At 35.4% G+C, this 19,663-nt stretch overlaps 1 protein-coding gene across 1 annotated transcript; it reads right to left on the bottom strand.

The window, feature by feature from the left end:
* Window positions 1–6,149: 6,149 nt before the first annotated feature.
* LOC130999968 (YTH domain-containing protein ECT3-like) lies at window positions 6,150–6,972 on the bottom strand. The gene is made up of 2 exons (XM_057925682.1): window positions 6,772–6,972; window positions 6,150–6,519 (listed from the first exon to the last, which is right to left on the bottom strand). The coding sequence occupies exons 1-2, from the start codon at window positions 6,964–6,966 to the stop codon at window positions 6,406–6,408; spliced, it is 309 nt and encodes a 102-aa protein (XP_057781665.1). The 5' UTR covers window positions 6,967–6,972; the 3' UTR covers window positions 6,150–6,405.
* Window positions 6,973–19,663: the final 12,691 nt, after the last annotated feature.

Genomic DNA, 19,663 nt, shown 5'->3' with positions numbered 1-19,663 from the left:
CTAGAGAAAACAATACCTAACAAATCTTCATCTTCAAACTTGACGAGCCTAGAACCATTGATATGAGCCTTTCGTGGTAAAGGGAAGTAAGAGAAGCTTTCCTCACTATAGTCGAACGATATAACTCTGGAATTGGACTCAGAAAACCAATAACACTTACCTCTAACATATATAATTCTCCCTATATAAGAATTGCACATAAAAGCAGGACTCGGAATCTCCTTCCAAGAATCACTTCTTAAAGAATACAGTTCAAAAATTCGGGTCCTGTGACTAGACCTTGACAGCCAGTAATCACGATCCCAAATTCTTAGTAGTTTGTAATCATCAGATTTAGAATCATAGCCGACACAACCACCATGATAATAGATCTCATAATTTGGGGATGGAGAGGCTTCCTTGGGAGGAAAGATCTGAAACTGTTTGGTTGTTGGGTTGCAGAGATAACTACTGCCAGTTCGATAGAAGAAACACAACAAACCGCCGCAGGTGTTGGAATAAGTGTGTTGGTTTGGATCCAAAAAAGGGAGGTCGAAACTTTCTTCAGAGATTTCCGATAAATCTCGACGAGAAAGAGGGGTTAAATAATACATACCGGACTTTACATGCTTACGTTTCACAAGAAGCCGTTTCATCATCGATCAAAAATTGATAGATTTAGAAGAAGAAAGGGAATTGAATGGAACCCTAACGCGTCGTGTAACTCCTTGTGTTTGAAAGAGGCAATATATATATAGGATTCAAGAATATGGGCTTATAGTGTTGCTTGGTATCCAAGAATGTGGGTGGAGCTAATCCTCTACGAACAAGTTTATAAATAAATATTCAATTTTATTATAATCACAAATTTGTCCCTCAATTTTAAAATTGATTTTCAATTGAAAATTGTCTTTTTTATACTCCCTCCGTCCCATTATTGAAGACACACTTTCCTTATTGGGATGTCCCAATAATAAAGACACACTCCAAATAAGGAAAGAATTAGGGGTTAATTAACACTACTAATTACACCTTAATTCAAGTAGTATAAATAAGAAGAAAAAAAAAACCTTATCTTCATTCTCACTCTCTCGGCCTCTCTCACGCTCTGAAACCCTAAGATACCGCCGCCCTCAGCCTTCATCTGCGCCGCCCTCCTCCGAAACCCTAGATTCTGCCGTCCTCAACCTCCATCCGCGCCGCCCTCCTCCGAAACCCTAGATTCTGCCGTCCTCAACCTCCATCCGCGCCGCCCTCCTCCGAAACCCTAGATTCTGTCGTCCTCAACCTCCAGCTTCTCTCGCATCATCGCCGCTCTCCTTCTCGACCTCATTAGAGAAAATCAGCCATGGCTTCATCGCCTCTCTCTCGTCTACGGCGACCGCAGCAAAGCCGCAACCGCGATTGAAAGTGGAAAATGGCGATTTCGATTTCGATTGAATTGCTGATGAAGACCTTTCCCTTTTCTGGTTTCGATTTTGATTTCTTTTCAAGGATGAGAATGAAAATTGCTTTTCAAAGATGAGATGAAAAATTACTTTTCAGAAAATTGAAGTAGACCTAGAAAATGGCGATTTCAATTTCTGTTTCTTGATGATTTGGGTGTATGATTTGGGGATCCAAATTTGTAGATTTATTTCTGATTTGGGTGTATGATTTTGGGGATTTCAGATTTATTTTGAGTTTTATGTGCGATGTGAAAAAAAAGAAGACAGTTAATTTCGAAAAAAAAATTAAATGTAATTAAATTAATTAAAAAATTCGAAATTCATAAATTTATAAATCAATATGAAACTCAAAATAAAAATAAAGAAATTTACTAAACATATTTAATCAAATACACTAATCTAAGTGGGCCACAACACTTTACCACTTAAACTACCTCTCCTTAATCTCCGTGCCCAAAAGACATGTGTCTTTATTAACGGGACGGATGGAGTATATTATAGATTATGGTTAATTATAGTCTATAGCCTCAATTTTCAGCAAGTTTCAATTTATAGCCTTAATTTTGATTTATGTTTTATATTAGCCTGATCTTTGAAAAATTGTTTAATTATAGTCACAATCACATCAAAACTATAACATTAGCTATTCTTTATGAAATTACATATGAAACGATGACCGATTTCTACGAAATCAGATCCTAATGTATTCTACATTAAATGGAATTTTCAATGATAGGTAGCCCATTGTCATCGGACCACCGGTGAAGTCGTAATCGTTTCTAAAAGTTGGCATCATTTTACTAACCTTTTGGCGCGATTCCAACGGCACCGATGGTCTTATGACAATGTGCTACCTACTATTGAAAATCCATTTTCGTGTAGAATACATTAGACTCTAGTCTCGAATTAATTAATCATCATTTTAGTTGTAATTATGATAAAGAATATGCCACTAATATAATTTTGGTGCAATAGTGGCTATAATTAAATAATTTATCAAAGTTTAGGCTATACAAAAAATAAATTAAAGTTGAGGATATAAATTAAAATTTATTGAAAGTTCAGGCTATAAATTATAATTAACCATATAGATTATAGATATAGTGAATTAGATCTAACTTTTAGGACACTAACTTAACCTAGTTTGGCAATTAGGACAAAAATTTTCGAACTTGGAAAAGTAGGATACTAATTAATAAGTAATGCACCTGCAACACAATTCTCGACCCTTTTAAAGAGTTTTGGGCTTACTTGAAACTTAAATTGTCCTACTGGTGCATTATTTTTGTGTTCCGCTTTTTTTTTGATAAATTATACAAGTAAATAAAGAAATTTAAAGACCACATGACGGTGAACTCAAACCCAATATCTTAGGCTTTGGGCATTAACCACCTACTGATAGACCAGTACACACACAATTTTTTTGGGGCGATTATCTAAGCTACCCACTTTTTTCAATCTATATACTAATGAAAAAATAAGATTAACCCAATATATTTAAGGAAATAAAATAAGAGTAACCCAACTATATTTAAGGAAATAAAACAACATTAACCAAATAAAATAAAATCCAAGCAATAAAATAAAATTCACGCACCTGTAATTATAATTACATTTATTGCGCCAAAAAAACACTTATTGCGAAAATTTACTATTATTGCGCAAAAATTACGCAAATTGTGAAAACTAAATCAAGTGGCGAAAAATTACAACCAATAATTCAAAAGTAAAAGAGCAATTAACATTTAAAATTACTCAATTAATTCAATTTAAGTGGAAATCCAATCTAATTTGCACAGAATACCCAACAAATATTTAAATTGCGCAAAAAATTCCAACTAAAATTCAAATTGCGCAAAAACAAAATGCCCTAACACTAGCATCATTCCTCAAGATTACAATTCCAAGTTTCCAAATTAAATTCACGCATAAATTCTACCAAATAAAATTAACGTATATAAAATTAACTTGCGCAAATAATAACAATCTTATGCGCAAAAAAAATCCATTAAGAATGTGCGCAAACAAAATTAAGAAAAACTTTGTGCAACCATATTACATCCTGATCTGTGCAAATTTCAAAAAATTACATACAGATCTGCGCAATCTCGAATCACCAATTCATTTGTACAAAACATAGCATAAACATAGTATTTTATTAATAAAAGAAAAGGCAATTGAGTCAGACATAGATATTTGGGAAGATGCATACTGGTACAAAATATTACTAATAAAAAATTGACATGGTTATGAGATGTAGTAAATTCAAAAAGTGGGTATTTTGATAATATAGTTTGAGAAAGTTGGAATTCGAGGGTTTTTTAGGACAGTAATTTAGGTTGATTTGAAAATTAGGACAAAAACTTTCGAATTTGTAAAAATAAGATACTATTTTTTTAGAGTAAAATAGGACACTAATTAATAAGTGTTGCATCCGCAGGACATTTCTCAGCCAATTCTCGGCCGAGAAAATGTCCTATTTTTACAATGCTTATTAATTAGTGTCATATTTTACTCTGGAAAAAAATTAGTGTCCTATTTTTACAAGTCCGAAAGTTTTTGTCATAATTTCCAAATCAACATAAGTTACTGTCCTAAAAAATCATCTGACTCGAAAAAGTTGGGTACTTTTATGTATTACAAAAACTTGGGTGCAACCAGGTTGACCCGCATCTAAAATAGTGTTATTTATATAGTTAAGATCATAATATGGATTCAAGTTAGGGTATAGATCATAATTTAAGTGAGAGTGCAACTGGCAAGACCGCCTCTTTATGTATTACCACATTTTTTTTATTCTAGTTTTTAAATCAATCTAACTTATTATCTAAATAGCATTCTAACACAACTTCAGGGCCGGCCCTGCTGTGTATTTGGTGGGGCAATTGCCCTGGGCCCCCCAATTTTTTGGGGCCCCATAATATTGGCCCAGTAGTGTTAATACCTAGTAAAAAAAATTACTAAACCTATTTGTGAAGAACCGATTCTGCCAGCAATGTGAGAAAAATGAGGGGTGGGTATGTGCTGTGCGTTTTTTTGTTGTAGTGCAGAACAAGATATTTTAGAGAGAGGGGGAAAGGCTAATGTAGGCGGTTGAGAATATTTTGAAAAGAAATTGATTTTTATGCATAATTGCTAAACAAAGCTTATATTAAAAGAATTGAGATGGAAATGGGAAAATAATTTTGAACAATTGATAATTTTTTAAGATAATTTTGGCTTTTTATTTAATCATAAGATGTTATCTTCATTGGATGAGAATAAATTGCATAAATGTTGTGTTTAAACTTCAAGATGCCCTGAAACATAATGATAAATTTAACATTGATACTGAAGATTTATATTCTGAATTGCAAGTGCTATAAAAGTGTTTACCATCTGAAATGAAGTCGCTTGGTGAAATTCTTGAGTTTGTTAAAGTTTCTGATTGCTTTCCTAATGTTTCTATTGCATATAGAATATTGTTGACTACACTAGTTACTGTAGCTTCAGCAGAAATAAGTTTTTCAAAATTAAAATTGATAAAATCATATTTGCGTTCTACACTGTCCCAAGAAAGGTTGAATGGATTAGCGGTTTTATGCATTGAACGTGAGGTATTAGAAAAACTTGATCTTGAAGAAATTATTGATAATTTTGATTATCAAAATGCTAGAAGATCTAAATTATTTCTATAGTTATTTGATCATTATTTTTTAGTTTATTGCACTTTATAGTTAATGTTACAGTTGCACGGCTATCTCAAATTTGCTACAACTTCTCGAAGTTTGATTTATTAGGGGCCCCTTTTTTTCTTCTTCGCCCAGGGCCCCCGAAATGTCAGGGCCGGCCCTGCACAACTTTAAAGTGGGGCTTGATCGAGATTGAATTGTCCTAATATTACCAGAGATTGTATTGGTTTGAGACTATCAAGACTTATAAGTCGTGACTAATCATATGTGTTATTGTCTCGAGATTAAGTACAGAATCGCATTTATTCAAACGAATAAGATATTATAAGACTAATCATATCTAATCTTACAAATCGAACAACCAATATGCTGATTATATCACAATTATCAATTTCTAAATTGTTTGGCGCTTTTAAAACACATTGTTTAAGTTATGCTCCTGTGTATTCAATTTTGTTATCGAATTTTACTCTAGTCATGGAGGAGCTCATCTCCGTCGCTTATTTGGCTCTCGCGCTTATCGTCGTGGGGCGGCAGGAGAAGTGGCTCGCCATCGCGGTGGCGCTCATCGGCACCACCATTTTAGCCACCACGTTAGGCACCATGATTTATTGGGTGATTGTGCATCGGATTGAGACCAAGAAAAAGAGGAGTTTGAGGAGGAAGAGCTCTCGAATCAGCCATGGCTCGAGATCAATGTCGATAACGCTGCTCTCTGATTCCGATGTTTTAAATGCTGATTGCAAGAAAATGTATGCAATTTGACCATTTCGAACTAAATCTCTAATCAAAGTAATCATACAAAATACACATCGTTGCAATATAAATCCCAATGTTAATAAGATTTTATATAGCGAATTAGATCCAACTTTTAAGACACTAACGTAAACTAGGGGTGAGCAAAATACTCAAAATTCGAAAACGCAGGTTTTAGCGTCAAATTAAATAAGCAATTTTAGGGATTTTTGGAATTGATTAACGAGACGAAAATCCAGGTTTAGGGCGAGAAAATTGGAGCTGAAAACCGTAGAGATCGATGCAATAATTGAGATTATTGATGGAAGGAAGAAATGTTCTTAAAAGTTTTGCTTCGTCTGGAATACGATGTTGTACAGAATGTGTCGACAACACTCCACAATACACATATAGTATAAAGCAGCGGAAATTTAATGAAAAACGTGACACGATAATAAATTCAGCCCGCTAAAGATAAATCCTGGATCCGTCCCTGCTCATAAGGGCGACTTCTCGTATCCAGTGGAGTTGTTCCGACTGGAATTGACACCATCATCACAGCATTTACCATCTCATTGTTTCTGAAGCCTGCCTTCTCCCTCTTCCTGCATAAAATCGAGTAGGGATGTTGTTGACGTACGGCGCTTGAATATGTTATGCATCCGCAGACCTTTCTTGTAGCTCAACTGAAAAGAGACAGAAAAATAGAAAATGAACATCTTCTCCACATAAATGGCAGCTGCATACTTGGTTGTTCTAACGAACAATTATCACAAAAACTCTTGTAAAACCGGTTTTATGGTGAAAGCGACTTTCCAATGACACAATTCAACATACAAATGACATGTCATTTGTATATTGAATTGTGTCATTGGAAAGTCGCTTTCACCATGAAACTGATTTCACAGACAATTATATATATATATATATATATATACCCTTTGTATGTCTCTTTTGTCAGTCCCTGGCATGTTCTCATTGTTGTGCAATATGGTGAACCTAAAATTTTTTAAGTTTGCCAAATCCTTTATGAAGTGCCACTTCACCGGAAAGCTTCCACTCCGTTTATCTCGCAGCCGGAAATCGAAATCCACATCTCTGTGAAAATTCACTGGGCCAGTCATTTCTGCCATACCACATAACTGGCCACTCCCATCAACCTTGTTTTCACAAAGAGAAAAGCATCTCAGTCAATACTCAAGCAAGCTCATGAAAAAACACAATTATAATGTGAGAAAAATGATTACTGACAAAAAAAAGGAGGAAGATGGGGCAGCCATCAGCAACTGTCTGGGCATCCTCATATGCAGCATTAAGCTTCTTGTTTGCATAGGGAGTGCATGACCACGCGTTACACCTAATACTCTTACGCACATCATCCTCACTATCTGACTTGATTACGAAATACTTTGCAGCACGGTAATAGTTGTTTAACTCATAACAACATCCACATTCTGATGCATGATCGGCGGAATAATATCTAATATCTGTAACCTGTGAGAAAAGAAGCACATATTTTTAATGTCTTTGAACCAAATTTCCTAGGATCTTGAAATAAAACAATCACTCTATCATGAACAAGAATACCTCCTTCTCGTCCTCCTCCTCCTCCGGCTCCGTCTTTAAATCAAGAACGGCATGGTATCTCCTGTCTTGCTCCTCCTCCTCCAACTCTATATCATCAAGGACGCGGAATCTGCAGTCACACATGTTTTAGTTAGTAAAAGAAACTATACAAGAGAAAGTTCCTTTTTCATTACAAAACTAATGTAAAACTACTTAGGAAATACAAACATATCCACAAATAAGCATACCCATTAGCAGCAAAATCATCGAGATCTGCATCGTAGGCTTCATGGAAGCAATCATACTCACGAGAGTCAGAAGGAGAACCGTATATGCCCTGGCTCTCACCCTCATAAGTAGGAAGAACAGGGGATCCATTGATTGGCTTTCCACGGGGCAGCGCAACGCTACTCTCAACGTAACAAGAAACTTCGATAGCTTTGTCATAACTATAAATACCAAGCTCCTTGCACTCTTTCTTAATCCAATCATAAACTACCAGACGATTTAGGACACCATCCCGTCTCTCACCATCGCCAGCCTTTCCACGAAGAAACAAGAACGGCCCGTATATCGTCTGTGCTCCATCCACAGCACCACCAAGAGACACATTAAACACTGCATCCCATCCTTCTCTCCAAACCCAAGCCTCAAAATAGTAACCAGGTTCACTCCCCAAAGGCAAAGACGAAATTATAGGGACCTTATAACTAGCTCCTCGTCGCCTAGAGATAACAATACCTAACAAATCTTCATCTTCAAACTTGACGAGCCTAGAAAAATAGATATGAGCCTTTCGTGGTAAAGGCAAGTAAGAGAAGCTTTCCTCACTATAGTCGAACGATATAACTCTGGAATCGGACTCAGAAAACCAATAACACTTACCTCTAACATGTATGATACTATTAATACAAGAATCGCACATAAAAGCAGGACTCGGAATCTCCTTCCAAGAATCACTTCTTAACGAATACAGCTCAAAAATTCGGGTCGTGTGAAGGGGCCTTGACAGCCAGTAATCCCAAATTCTTAGTATTTTGTAATCATCAGATTTAGAATCATAGCCGACACAACCACCATGATAATAGATCTCATAATTTGGGGATGGAGAGGCTTCCTTGGGAGGGAAAATCTGAAACTGTTTGGTTGTTGGGTTGCAGAGATAACTATTGCCAGTTCGATCGAAGAAACACAACAAACCGCCGCAGGTGTTGGAATAAGTGTATTGGTTTGGATCCAAAAAAGGGAGGTCGAAACTTTCTTCAGAGATTTCAGATAAATCTCGCGGAGAAAGAGGGGTTAAATAATACATACCGGACTTTCCATGCTTACGTTTCACAAGAAGCCGTTTCTCGTTGTCGGAATTATTCATCGTCGATCAAAAATTGATAGATTTAGAAGAAGAAAGGGAATTGAATGGAACCCTAACGCGTCGTGTAACTCCTTGTGTTTGAAAGAGGCAATATTATATATAGGATTCAAGAATATGGGCTTATAGTGTTGCTTGGTATCCAAGAATGTGGGTGGAGCTAGTCCTCTATGAACAGGCTTATAAATAAACATTCGTTTTATTATAATCACAAAGTTGTCGCTTACTTTTAATTTTAAAATTGATTTTCAATTGAAAATTGTCTTTTCAATATATTATAGATTATAGATTTAGCGAATTAGAACTAACTTTTAAGAAACTAACATAAGCTAGTTTGGCAATCCGGACAAAAATTTTTGAACTTGGAAAAGTAGGATACTAGTAATTAATAAGTAATGCACCTGCAACGCAATTCTCAGCCTTTTTAAAGAGTTTTGGGCTTACTTGAATCTTAAATTGTCCTGCCGGTACATTATTTTTGCGTTCCGCTTTTTTTTTATAAATTACACAAGTAAATAAAGAAATTTAAAGCCGGTGAACTCAAACCCAATATCTTAGACTTTGGTTATTAACCACCTATCGCTAAGCCAATACATACACAATTTTTTTTTTTGGGCGATTATCTAAACTACCCACTTTTTTCAAACTATATACCTACTATATTATAATTATTCATCGTCGATCAAAAAATGATAAATTTAAGGGGAGTATTCAATTAAGAATTTAAAAGATTTTGATAGACTTTTTATAATTTATGGATTCTGCTAATTCTATGGATTATCTCAATTATATGTCGAGTTTAGCAATCTATGGATTCTGCTAATTCCATGGATTGTCTTAATTCTATGTAGAGTTTAGCAATCTAGTCTTAATTCTATGTAGAGTTTAGCAATTCATGGATTTTTTTAATTCTATATAGAGTTTAGCATATTATGTAATACTTCCTCCGTCTGCGATATCGTTTCCATATTGTGGACGACGCGAATTTTAAGAAAAATGGTGGATAGTAGTAGATAATAGTAAACATTGTAGTGAGTGGAGTTTGGGCTCCACCATAAAGTTGAAAATTTAAGGTTAAGATAATAAAGTGTTATGTGGACCCTACGACTATAAATGGAAGTAGAAATGATATCGCGGACCAACTGAAATGGCAAATGTGAAAGCGATATCGCGGACCGAGGGAGTATTTATTTAAAAATTCAAACATTTCTGGCAGCAAAAAAAAATTAATACAGTAGTTTATTTTATTTTATTTTATTGTAATGCAATTTTAATTTTAGTGTAGGTTTTTTTTTCTGTTTTTTAAACTAAAGTAATTTAGGACATTATTTTATTGTAATGCAATTTTTATTTTCAATCAATGTAGGGTTAATTTTTAGTTTCAATTAAAACAACATTAAAATTAAATAAAAATTGAAAATCAAAATTTAAGAGTTGAGGTGTGAAGCTAATCATCTATTTTGAGATTATTGATAAAAGGAAGAAATGTTCTTGAAAGTGTTGCTTCGTCTGGAATACGATGTTGTACAGTTAGCGTCGACAACACTCCACAATACACATATATAGTATAAAGCAGCGGAAATTCAATGAAAAACATGACACGATAATAAATTCAGCCCCCTAAAGATGAATCCTGGATCCGCCCCTACTCATTGGAGAGACTTCTCGCATCCAGTTGAGTCGAGTAGGGATGTTGTTGACGTACGGCGCTTGAATATGTTATGTATCCGCAGACCTTTCTTGTAGCTTAACTGAAAAGAGACGCAAAAATAAAAAATGATCATCTTCTCCACATAAATGACTTGGTTGTAATAACAAGATAATTATATATACCCTTTGTATGTCTCTGTTGTCAGTCCTTGGCATGTTCTCATTGTTGTGCAATATGGTGAACCTAAAATTTTTTAAGTTTGCCAAATCCTTTATGAAGTGCCACTTCACCGGAAAGCTTCCACTCCGTTTATCTCGCAGCCGGAAATCGAAATCCACATCTCTGTGAAAATCCACTGGGCCAATCATTTCTGCCATACCACATAACTGGCCACTCCCATCAACCTTGTTTTCACAAGGAGAAAAGCATCAGTCAATACTCAAGCAAGCTCATGAAGAAACACAATTATAATGTGATAAAAATGGTTACTGACAAAAAAGAAGAGGAAGATGGGGCAGCCATCAGCAACTCTCTGGGCATCCTCGTATGCAGCATTAAGCTTCTTGTTTGCATAGGGAGTGCATGACCACGCGTTACACCTAATACTCTTACGCACGTCATCCTCACTATCTGACTTGATTACGAAATACTTTGCAGCACGGTAATAGTTGTTTAACTCAGAACAACATCCACATTCTGATGCATGATCGAAAGAATAATATGTAATATCCGTAACCTGTGAGAAAAGAAGCACATATTTTTAATGTCTTTAACCAAATTTCCTAGGATCTTGAAATAAAACAATCACTCTATCATGAACAAGAATACCTCATCCTCGTCCTCCTCCTCCTCCGGCTCCGTCTTTAAATCAAGAACGGCATGGTATCTCCTCTCCTGCTCCTCCTCCTCCAACTCTATATCATCAAGGACGCGGAATCTGCAGTCACACATGTTTTAGTTAGTAAAAGAAACTATACAAGAGAAGGTTCCTTTTTCATTACAAAACTAATGTAAACTACTTAAGAAATACAAACATATATCCACATAAAAACATACCCATTAGCAGCAAAATCATCGAGATCTGCATCGTAGGCTTCATGCAAGCAGTCATACTCACGAGAGTCATGAGGAGAACCGTACATGCCTTGCCACTCACTCTCATAAGTAGGAAGAACAGGGGATCCATTGATTGGCTTTCCACGGGGCAGCGCAACGCTGCTCTCAACGTAACAGAAAACTTCGATTGCATTCTTATAACTATAAATACCAAGTTCCTTGCACTCTTTCTTAGTCCAATCATAAACTCCCAGATGATCTAGGACACCATCCCGTGTGTCGCCATCGCCAGCCATTCCACGAAGAAACAAGAACGGCCCGTATATCGTCTCTGCTGCATCCACAGCACCACCAAGAGAGACATTAAACACTGCATCCCAGCAACGCAACCCTTCTCTCCAAACCCAAGCCTCAAAATAGTAACCAGGTTCACTCCCCAAAGGCAAAGGCATACGTAGATAGACGTTATAAGTAGCTCCTCGTCGCCTAGAGAAAACAATACCTAACAAATCTTCATCATCGAACTTGACAAGGCTAAAACCGTCCAGGGTATGAGCCTTTCGCGGTAACGGCAAGTAAGAGAAGCTTTCCTCACTATAGTCGAACGATATAACTCTGGAGTCGGACATAGAAAACCAATAACACTTACCTCTAACATATATAATTCTCTTAATGTAAGAATTGCACATAAAAGCAGGACTCGGAATCTCCTTCCAAGAATCACTTCTTAAAGAATACAGTTCAAAAATTCGGGTCCTGTGACTAGACCTTGACAGCCAGTAATCACGATCCCAAATTCTTAGTAGTTTGTAATCATCAGATTTAGAATCATAGCCGACACAACCACCATGATAATAGATCTCATAATTTGGGGATGGAGAGGCTTCCTTGGGAGGAAAGATCTGAAACTGTTTGGTTGTTGGGTTGCAGAGATAACTATTGCCAGTTCGATCGAAGAAACACAACAAACCGCCGCAGGTGTTGGAATAAGTGTGTTGGTTTGGATCCAAAAAAGGGAGGTCGAAACTTTCTTCAGAGATTTCGGATAAATCTCGCCGAGAAAGAGGGGTTAAATAATACATACCGGACTTTCCATGCTTACGTTTCACAAGAAGCCGTTTCATCGTCGATCAAAAATTGATAGATTTAGAAGAAGAAGAAAGGGAATTAAATGGAACCCTAACGCGTCGTGTAACTCCTTGTGTTTGAAAGAGGCAATATATATATATAGGATTCAAGAATATGGGCTTATAGTGTTGCTTGGTATCCAAGAATGTGGGTGGAGCTAATCCTCTACGAACAAGTTTATAAATAAATATTCAATTTTATTATAATCACAAATTTGTCCCTTAATTTTAATTGATTTTCAATTGAAAATTGTCTTTTTTATATATTATAGATAGATTATGGTTAATTATAGTCTATAGCCTCAATTTTCAGCAAGTTTCAATTTATAGCCTTAATTTTGATTTATGTTTTATATTAGCCTGATCTTTGAAAAATTGTTTAATTATAGTCACAATCACATCAAAACTATAACATTAGCTATTCTTTATGAAATTACATATGAAACGATGGCCGATTTCTACGAAATCAGATCCTAATGTATTCTACATTAAATGGAATTTTCAATGATAGGTAGCCCATTGTCATCGGACCACCGGTGAAGTAGTAATCGTTTCTAAAAGTTGGCATCATTTTACTAACCTTTTGGCGCGATTCCAACGGCACCGATGGTCTTATGACAATGTGCTACCTACTATTGAAAATCCATTTTCGTGTAGAATACATTAGACTCTAGTCTCGAATTAATTAATCATCATTTTAGTTGTAATTATGATAAAGAATATGCCACTAATATAATTTTGGTGCAATAGTGGCTATAATTAAATAATTTATCAAAGTTTAGGCTATACAAAAAATAAATTAAAGTTGAGGATATAAATTAAAATTTATTGAAAGTTCAGGCTATAAATTATAATTAACCCTATAGATTATAGATATAGTGAATTAGATCTAACTTTTAGGACACTAACTTAACCTAGTTTGGCAATTAGGACAAAAATTTTCGAACTTGGAAAAGTAGGATACTAATTAATAAGTAATGCACCTGCAACACAATTCTCGACCCTTTTAAAGAGTTTTGGGCTTACTTGAAACTTAAATTGTCCTACTGGTGCATTATTTTTGTGTTCCGCTTTTTTTTGATAAATTATACAAGTAAATAAAGAAATTTAAAGACCACATGACGGTGAACTCAAACCCAATATCTTAGGCTTTGGGCATTAACCACCTACTGATAGACCAGTACACACACAATTTTTTGGGGGCGATTATCTAAGCTACCCACTTTTTTCAATCTATATACCTACTATATTATTAATTAATGAAAAAATAAGATTAACCCAATATATTTAAGGAAATGAAATAAGAGTAACCCAACTATATTTAAGGAAATAAAATAACATTAACCAAATAAAATAAAATCCAAGCAATAAAATAAAATTCACGCACCTGTAATTATAATAATTACATTTATTGCGCCAAAAAAACACTTATTTCGAAAATTTACTATTATTGCGCAAAAATTACGCAAATTGTGAAAACTAAATCAAGTGGCGAAAAATTACAACCAATAATTCAAATGTAAAAGAGCAATTAACATTTAAAATTACTCAATTAATTCAATTTAAGTGGAAATCCAATCTAATTTGCACAGAATACCCAACAAATATTTAAATTGCGCAAAAAATTCCAACTAAAATTTAAATTGCGCAAAAACAAAATGCCCTAACACTAGCATCATTCCTCAAGATTACAATTCCAAGTTTCCAAATTAAATTCACGCATAAATTCTACCAAATAAAATTAACGTATATAAAATTAACTTGCGCAAATAATAACAATCTTATGTGCAAAAAAAATCCATTAAGAATGTGCGCAAACAAAATTAAGAAAAACTTTGTGCAACCATATTACATCCTGATATGTGCAAATTTAAAAAAATTACATACAGATCTGCGCAATCTCGAATCACCAATTCATTTGTACAAAACATAGCATAAACATAGTATTTTATTAATAAAAGAAAAGGCAATTGAGTCAGACATAGATATTTGGGAAGATGCATACTGGTACAAAATATTACTAATAAAAAATTGACATGGTTATGAGATGTAGTAAATTCAAAAAGTGGGTATTTTGATAATATAGTTTGAGAAAGTTGGAATTCGAGGGTTTTTTAGGACAGTAATTTAGGTTGATTTGAAAATTAGGACAAAAATTTTCGAATTTGTAAAAATAGGACACTATTTTTTTAGAGTAAAATAGGACACTAATTAATAAGTGTTGCATCCGCAGGACATTTCTCAGCCAATTCTCGGCCGAGAAAATGTCCTATTTTTACAATGCTTATTAATTACTGTCATATTTTACTCTGGAAAAAAATTAGTATCCTATTTTTACAAGTCCGAAAGTTTTTGTCCTAATTTCCAAATCAACATAAGTTATTGTCCTAAAAAATCATCTGACTCGAAAAAGTTGGGTACTTTTATGTATTACAAAAACTTGGGTGCAACCAGGTTGACCCGCATCTAAAATAGTGTTATTTATACAGTTAAGATCATAATATGGATTCAAGTTAGGGTATATATCATAATTTAAGTGAGAGTGCAACTGGCAAGACCGCCTCTTTATGTATTACCACATTTTTTTTTATTCTAGTTTTTAAATCAATCTAACTTATTATCTAAATAGCATTCTAACACAACTTTAAAGTGGGGCTTCGTTGATCGAGATTGAATTGTCCTAATATATACCCGAGATTGTATTGGTTTGAGACTATCAAGACTTATAAGTCGTGACTAATCATATGTGTTATTGTCTCGAGATTAAGTACCGAATCGCATTTATTCAAACTAATAAGATATTATAAGACTAATCATATCTAATCTTACAAATCGAACAACCAATATGCTGATTATATCACAATTATCAATTTCTAAATTGTTTGGCGCTTTTAAAACACATTGTTTAAGTTATGCTCCTGTGTATTCAATTTTGTTCTCGAATTTTACTCTAGTCATGGAGGAGCTCATCTCCGTCGCTTATTTGGCTCTCGCGTTTATCCTCGTGGGGCGGCAGGAGAAGTGGCTCGCCATCGCGGTGGCGCTCATCGGCACCACCATTTTAGCCACCACGTTAGGCACTATGATTTATTGGGTGATTGTGCATCGGATTGAGACCAAGAATAAGAGGAATTTGAGGAGGAAGAGCTCTCGAATCAACCATGGCTCGAGATCAATGTCGATAACTCTGCTCTCTGATTCCGATGTTTTAAATGCTGATTGCAAGAAAATGTATGCAATTTGACTACTTCGAACTAAGTGTTCGTTTGGTTCAAGTGGGGGAATGGAAAGGGAATGGAATCAAATAAAGGAGTGGAATGGTAACAATAACCATGACTTTTATTGAGTGTTTGGTTTAACAATGGAAAGGAACCATTAGTAAGGGATTCCCTTTCTTTTGTTTCACCTCTATTTTGAGGGGTAACAAATTGTAATTTAACGAAAAACATGACACGATAATAAATTCAGCCCGCTAAAGATGAATCCTGGATCCGTCCCTGCTCATAAGGGCGACTTCTCGTATCCAGTGGAGTTGTTCCGACTGGAATTGACACTATCATCACAGCATTTACCATCTCATTGTTTCTGAAGCCTGCCTTCTCCCTCTTCCTGCATAAAATCGAGTAGGGATGTTGTTGACGTACGGCGCTTGAATATGTTATGCATCCGCAGACCTTTCTTGTAGCTCAACTGAAAAGAGACAGAAAAATAAAAAATGATCATCTTCTCCACATAAATGGCAGCTGCATACTTGGTTGTTCTAACAAGCAATTATCACAAAAACTCTCGTAAAACCGGTTTCATGGTGAAACCGACTTTCCAATGACACAATTCAACATACAAATGACACTTTGGTAAAGTGTCATTTGTATGTTGAATTGTGTCATTGGAAAGTCGGTTTCACCATGAAACCAGTTTCACAGACAATTATATATATATATATATATATATATACCCTTTGTATGTCTCTTTTGTCAGTCCCTGGCATGTTCTCATTGGTGTGCAATATGGTGAACCTAAAATTTTTTAAGTTTGCCAAATCCTTTATGATGTGCCACTTCACCGGAAAGCTTCCACTCCGTTTATCTCGCAGCCGGAAATCGAAATCCACATCTCTGTGAAAATCCACTGGGCCAGTCATTTCTGCCATACCACATAACTGGCCACTCCCATCAACCTTGTTTTCACAAGGAGAAAAGCATCTCAGTCAATACTCAAGCAAGCTCATGAAAAAACACAATTATAATGTGAGAAAAATGGTTACTGACAAAAAAAAGGAGGAAGATGGGGCAGCCATGAGCAACTCTCTGGGCATCCTCATATGCAGCATTAAGCTTCTTGTTTGCATAGGGAGTGCATGACCACGCGTTACACCTAATACTCTTACACACGTCATCCTCACTATCTGACTTGATTACGAAATACTTTGCAGCACGGTAATAGTTGTTTAACTCAGAACAACATCCACATTCTGATGCATGATCGAAAGAATAATATGTAATATCCGTAACCTGTGAGAAAAGAAGCACGTATTTTTAATGTCTTTGAACCAAATTTCGTAGGATCTTGAAATAAAACAATCACTCTATCATGAAGAAGAATACCTCATCCTCGTCCTCCTCCTCCTCCGGCTCCGTCTTTAAATCAAGAACGGCATGGTATCTCCTCTCCTGCTCCTCCTCCTCCAACTCTATATCATCAAGGACGCGGAATCTGCAGTCACACATGTTTTAGTTAGTAAAAGAAACTATATAAGAGAAAGTTCCTTTTTCATTACAAAACTAATGTAAAACTACTTAAGAAATACAAACATATCCACAAAAAAACATACCCATTAGCAGCAAAATCATCGAGATCTGCATCGTAGGCTTCATTGGAAGAGTCATACTCACGAGGGTCCTCACCGAACATGCCTTGCCACTCACTCTCATAAGTAGGAAGAACAGGGGATCCATTGATTGGCTTTCCACGGGGCAACGCAACGCTGCTCTCAACGTAACAGAAAACTTCGATTGCATTGTTATAACTATAAATACCAAGTTCCTTGCACTCTTTCTTAGTCCAATCATAAACTCCTAGATGATCTAGGACACCATCCCGTGTGTCGCCATCGCCAGCCATTCCACGAAGAAACAAGAACGGCCCGTATATCGTCTCTGCTGCATCCACAGCACCACCAAGAGAGACATTAAACACTGCATCCCAGCAACGCAACCCTTCTCTCCAAACCCAAGCCTCAAAATAGTAACCAGGTTCACTCCCCAAAGGCAAAGGCATACGTAGATAGACGTTAAAACTAGCTCCTCGTCGCCTAGAGAAAACAATACCTAACAAATCTTCATCTTCAAACTTGACGAGGCTAAAACCATCGATATGAGCCTTTCGCGGTAAAGGCAAGTAAGAGAAGCTTTCCTCACTATAGTCGAACGATATAACTCTGGAGTCGGACATAGAAAACCAATAACACTTACCTCTAACATATATAATTCTATTAATATAAGAACTGCACATAAAAGCAGGACTCGGAATCTCCTTCCAAGAATCACTTCTTAAAGAATACAGCTCAAAAATTCGGGTCCTGTGACTATACCTTGACAGCCAGTAATCACGATCCCAAATTCTTAGTAGTTTGTAATCATCAGATTTAGAATCATAGCCGACACAACCACCATGATAATAGATCTTATAATTTGGGGATGGAGAGGCTTCCTTGGGAGGAAAGATCTGAAACTGTTTGGTTGTTGGGTTGCAGAGATAACTATGGCCAGTTCGATAGAAGAAACACAACAAACCGCCGCAGGTGTTGGAATAAGTGTGTTGGTTTGGATCCAAAAAAGGGAGGTCGAAACTTTCTTCAGAGATTTCGGATAAATCTCGCCGAGAAAGAGGGGTTAAATAATACATACCGGACTTTACATGCTTACGTTTCACAAGAAGCCGTTTCATCGTCGATCAAAAATTGATAGATTTAGAAGAAGAAGAAAGGGAATTGAATGGAACCCTAACGCGTCGTGTAACTCCTTGTGTTTGAAAGAGGCAATATATATATATATAGGATTCAAGAATATGGGCTTATAGTGTTGCTTGGTATCCAAGAATGTGGGTGGAGCTAATCCTCTACGAACAAGTTTATAAATAAATATTCAATTTTATTATAATCACAAATTTGTCCCTCAATTTTAAAATTGATTTTCAATTGAAAATTGTCTTTTTTATATACTATAGATTATGGTTAATTATAGTCTATAGCCTCAATTTTCAGCAAGTTTCAATTTATAGCCTTAATTTTGATTTATGTTTTATATTAGCCTGATCTTTGAAAAATTGTTTAATTATAGTCACAATCACATCAAAACTATAACATTAGCTATTCTTTATGAAATTACATATGAAACGATGACCGATTTCTACGAAATCAGATCCTAATGTATTCTACATTAAATGGAATTTTCAATGATAGATAGCCCATTGTCATCGGACCACCGGTGAAGTCGTAATCGTTTCTAAAAGTTGGCATCATTTACTAACCTTTTGGCGCAATTCCAACGGCACCGATGGTCTTATGACAATGTGCTACCTACTATTGAAAATCCATTTTCGTGTAGAATACATTAGACTCTAGTCTCGAATTAATTAATCATCATTTTAGTTGTAATTATGATAAAGAATATGCCACTAATATAATTTTGGTGCAATAGTGGCTATAATTAAATAATTTATCAAAGTTTAGGCTATACAAAAAATAAATTAAAGTTGAGGCTATAAATTAAAATTTATTGAAAGTTCAGGCTATAAATTATAATTAACCCTATAGATTATAGATATAGCGAATTAGATCTAACTTTTAGGACACTAACTTAACCTAGTTTGGCAATTAGGACAAAAATTTTCGAACTTGAAAAAGTAGGATACTAATTAATAAGTAATGCACCTGCAACACAATTCTCGACCCTTTTAAAGAGTTTTGGGCTTACTTGAAACTTAAATTGTCCTACTGGTGCATTATTTTTGTGTTCCGCTTTTTTTTTGATAAATTATACAAGTAAATAAAGAAATTTAAA

This window comes from Salvia miltiorrhiza, chromosome 8 (genome assembly GCF_028751815.1).
Source record: "Salvia miltiorrhiza cultivar Shanhuang (shh) chromosome 8, IMPLAD_Smil_shh, whole genome shotgun sequence".
Taxonomy (NCBI): domain Eukaryota; kingdom Viridiplantae; phylum Streptophyta; class Magnoliopsida; order Lamiales; family Lamiaceae; genus Salvia; species Salvia miltiorrhiza.
Note: the sequence above shows the minus strand (reverse complement) of the source record. Positions and strands in the feature narration are given on the sequence as shown.

What these genes read in the sequence shown, in the direction of transcription:
- LOC130999968 (XM_057925682.1), bottom strand. Translation starts at nt 6,966, where the DNA reads ATGGCAGAAATGACTGGCCCAGTGAATTTTCACAGAGATGTGGATTTC. An exon ending in ACAAAAGAGACATACAAAGG is followed by an intron (nt 6,520 to 6,771) that starts GTATATATATAT and finishes GTCTCTTTTCAG; the next exon opens with TTGAGCTACAAGAAAGGTCT.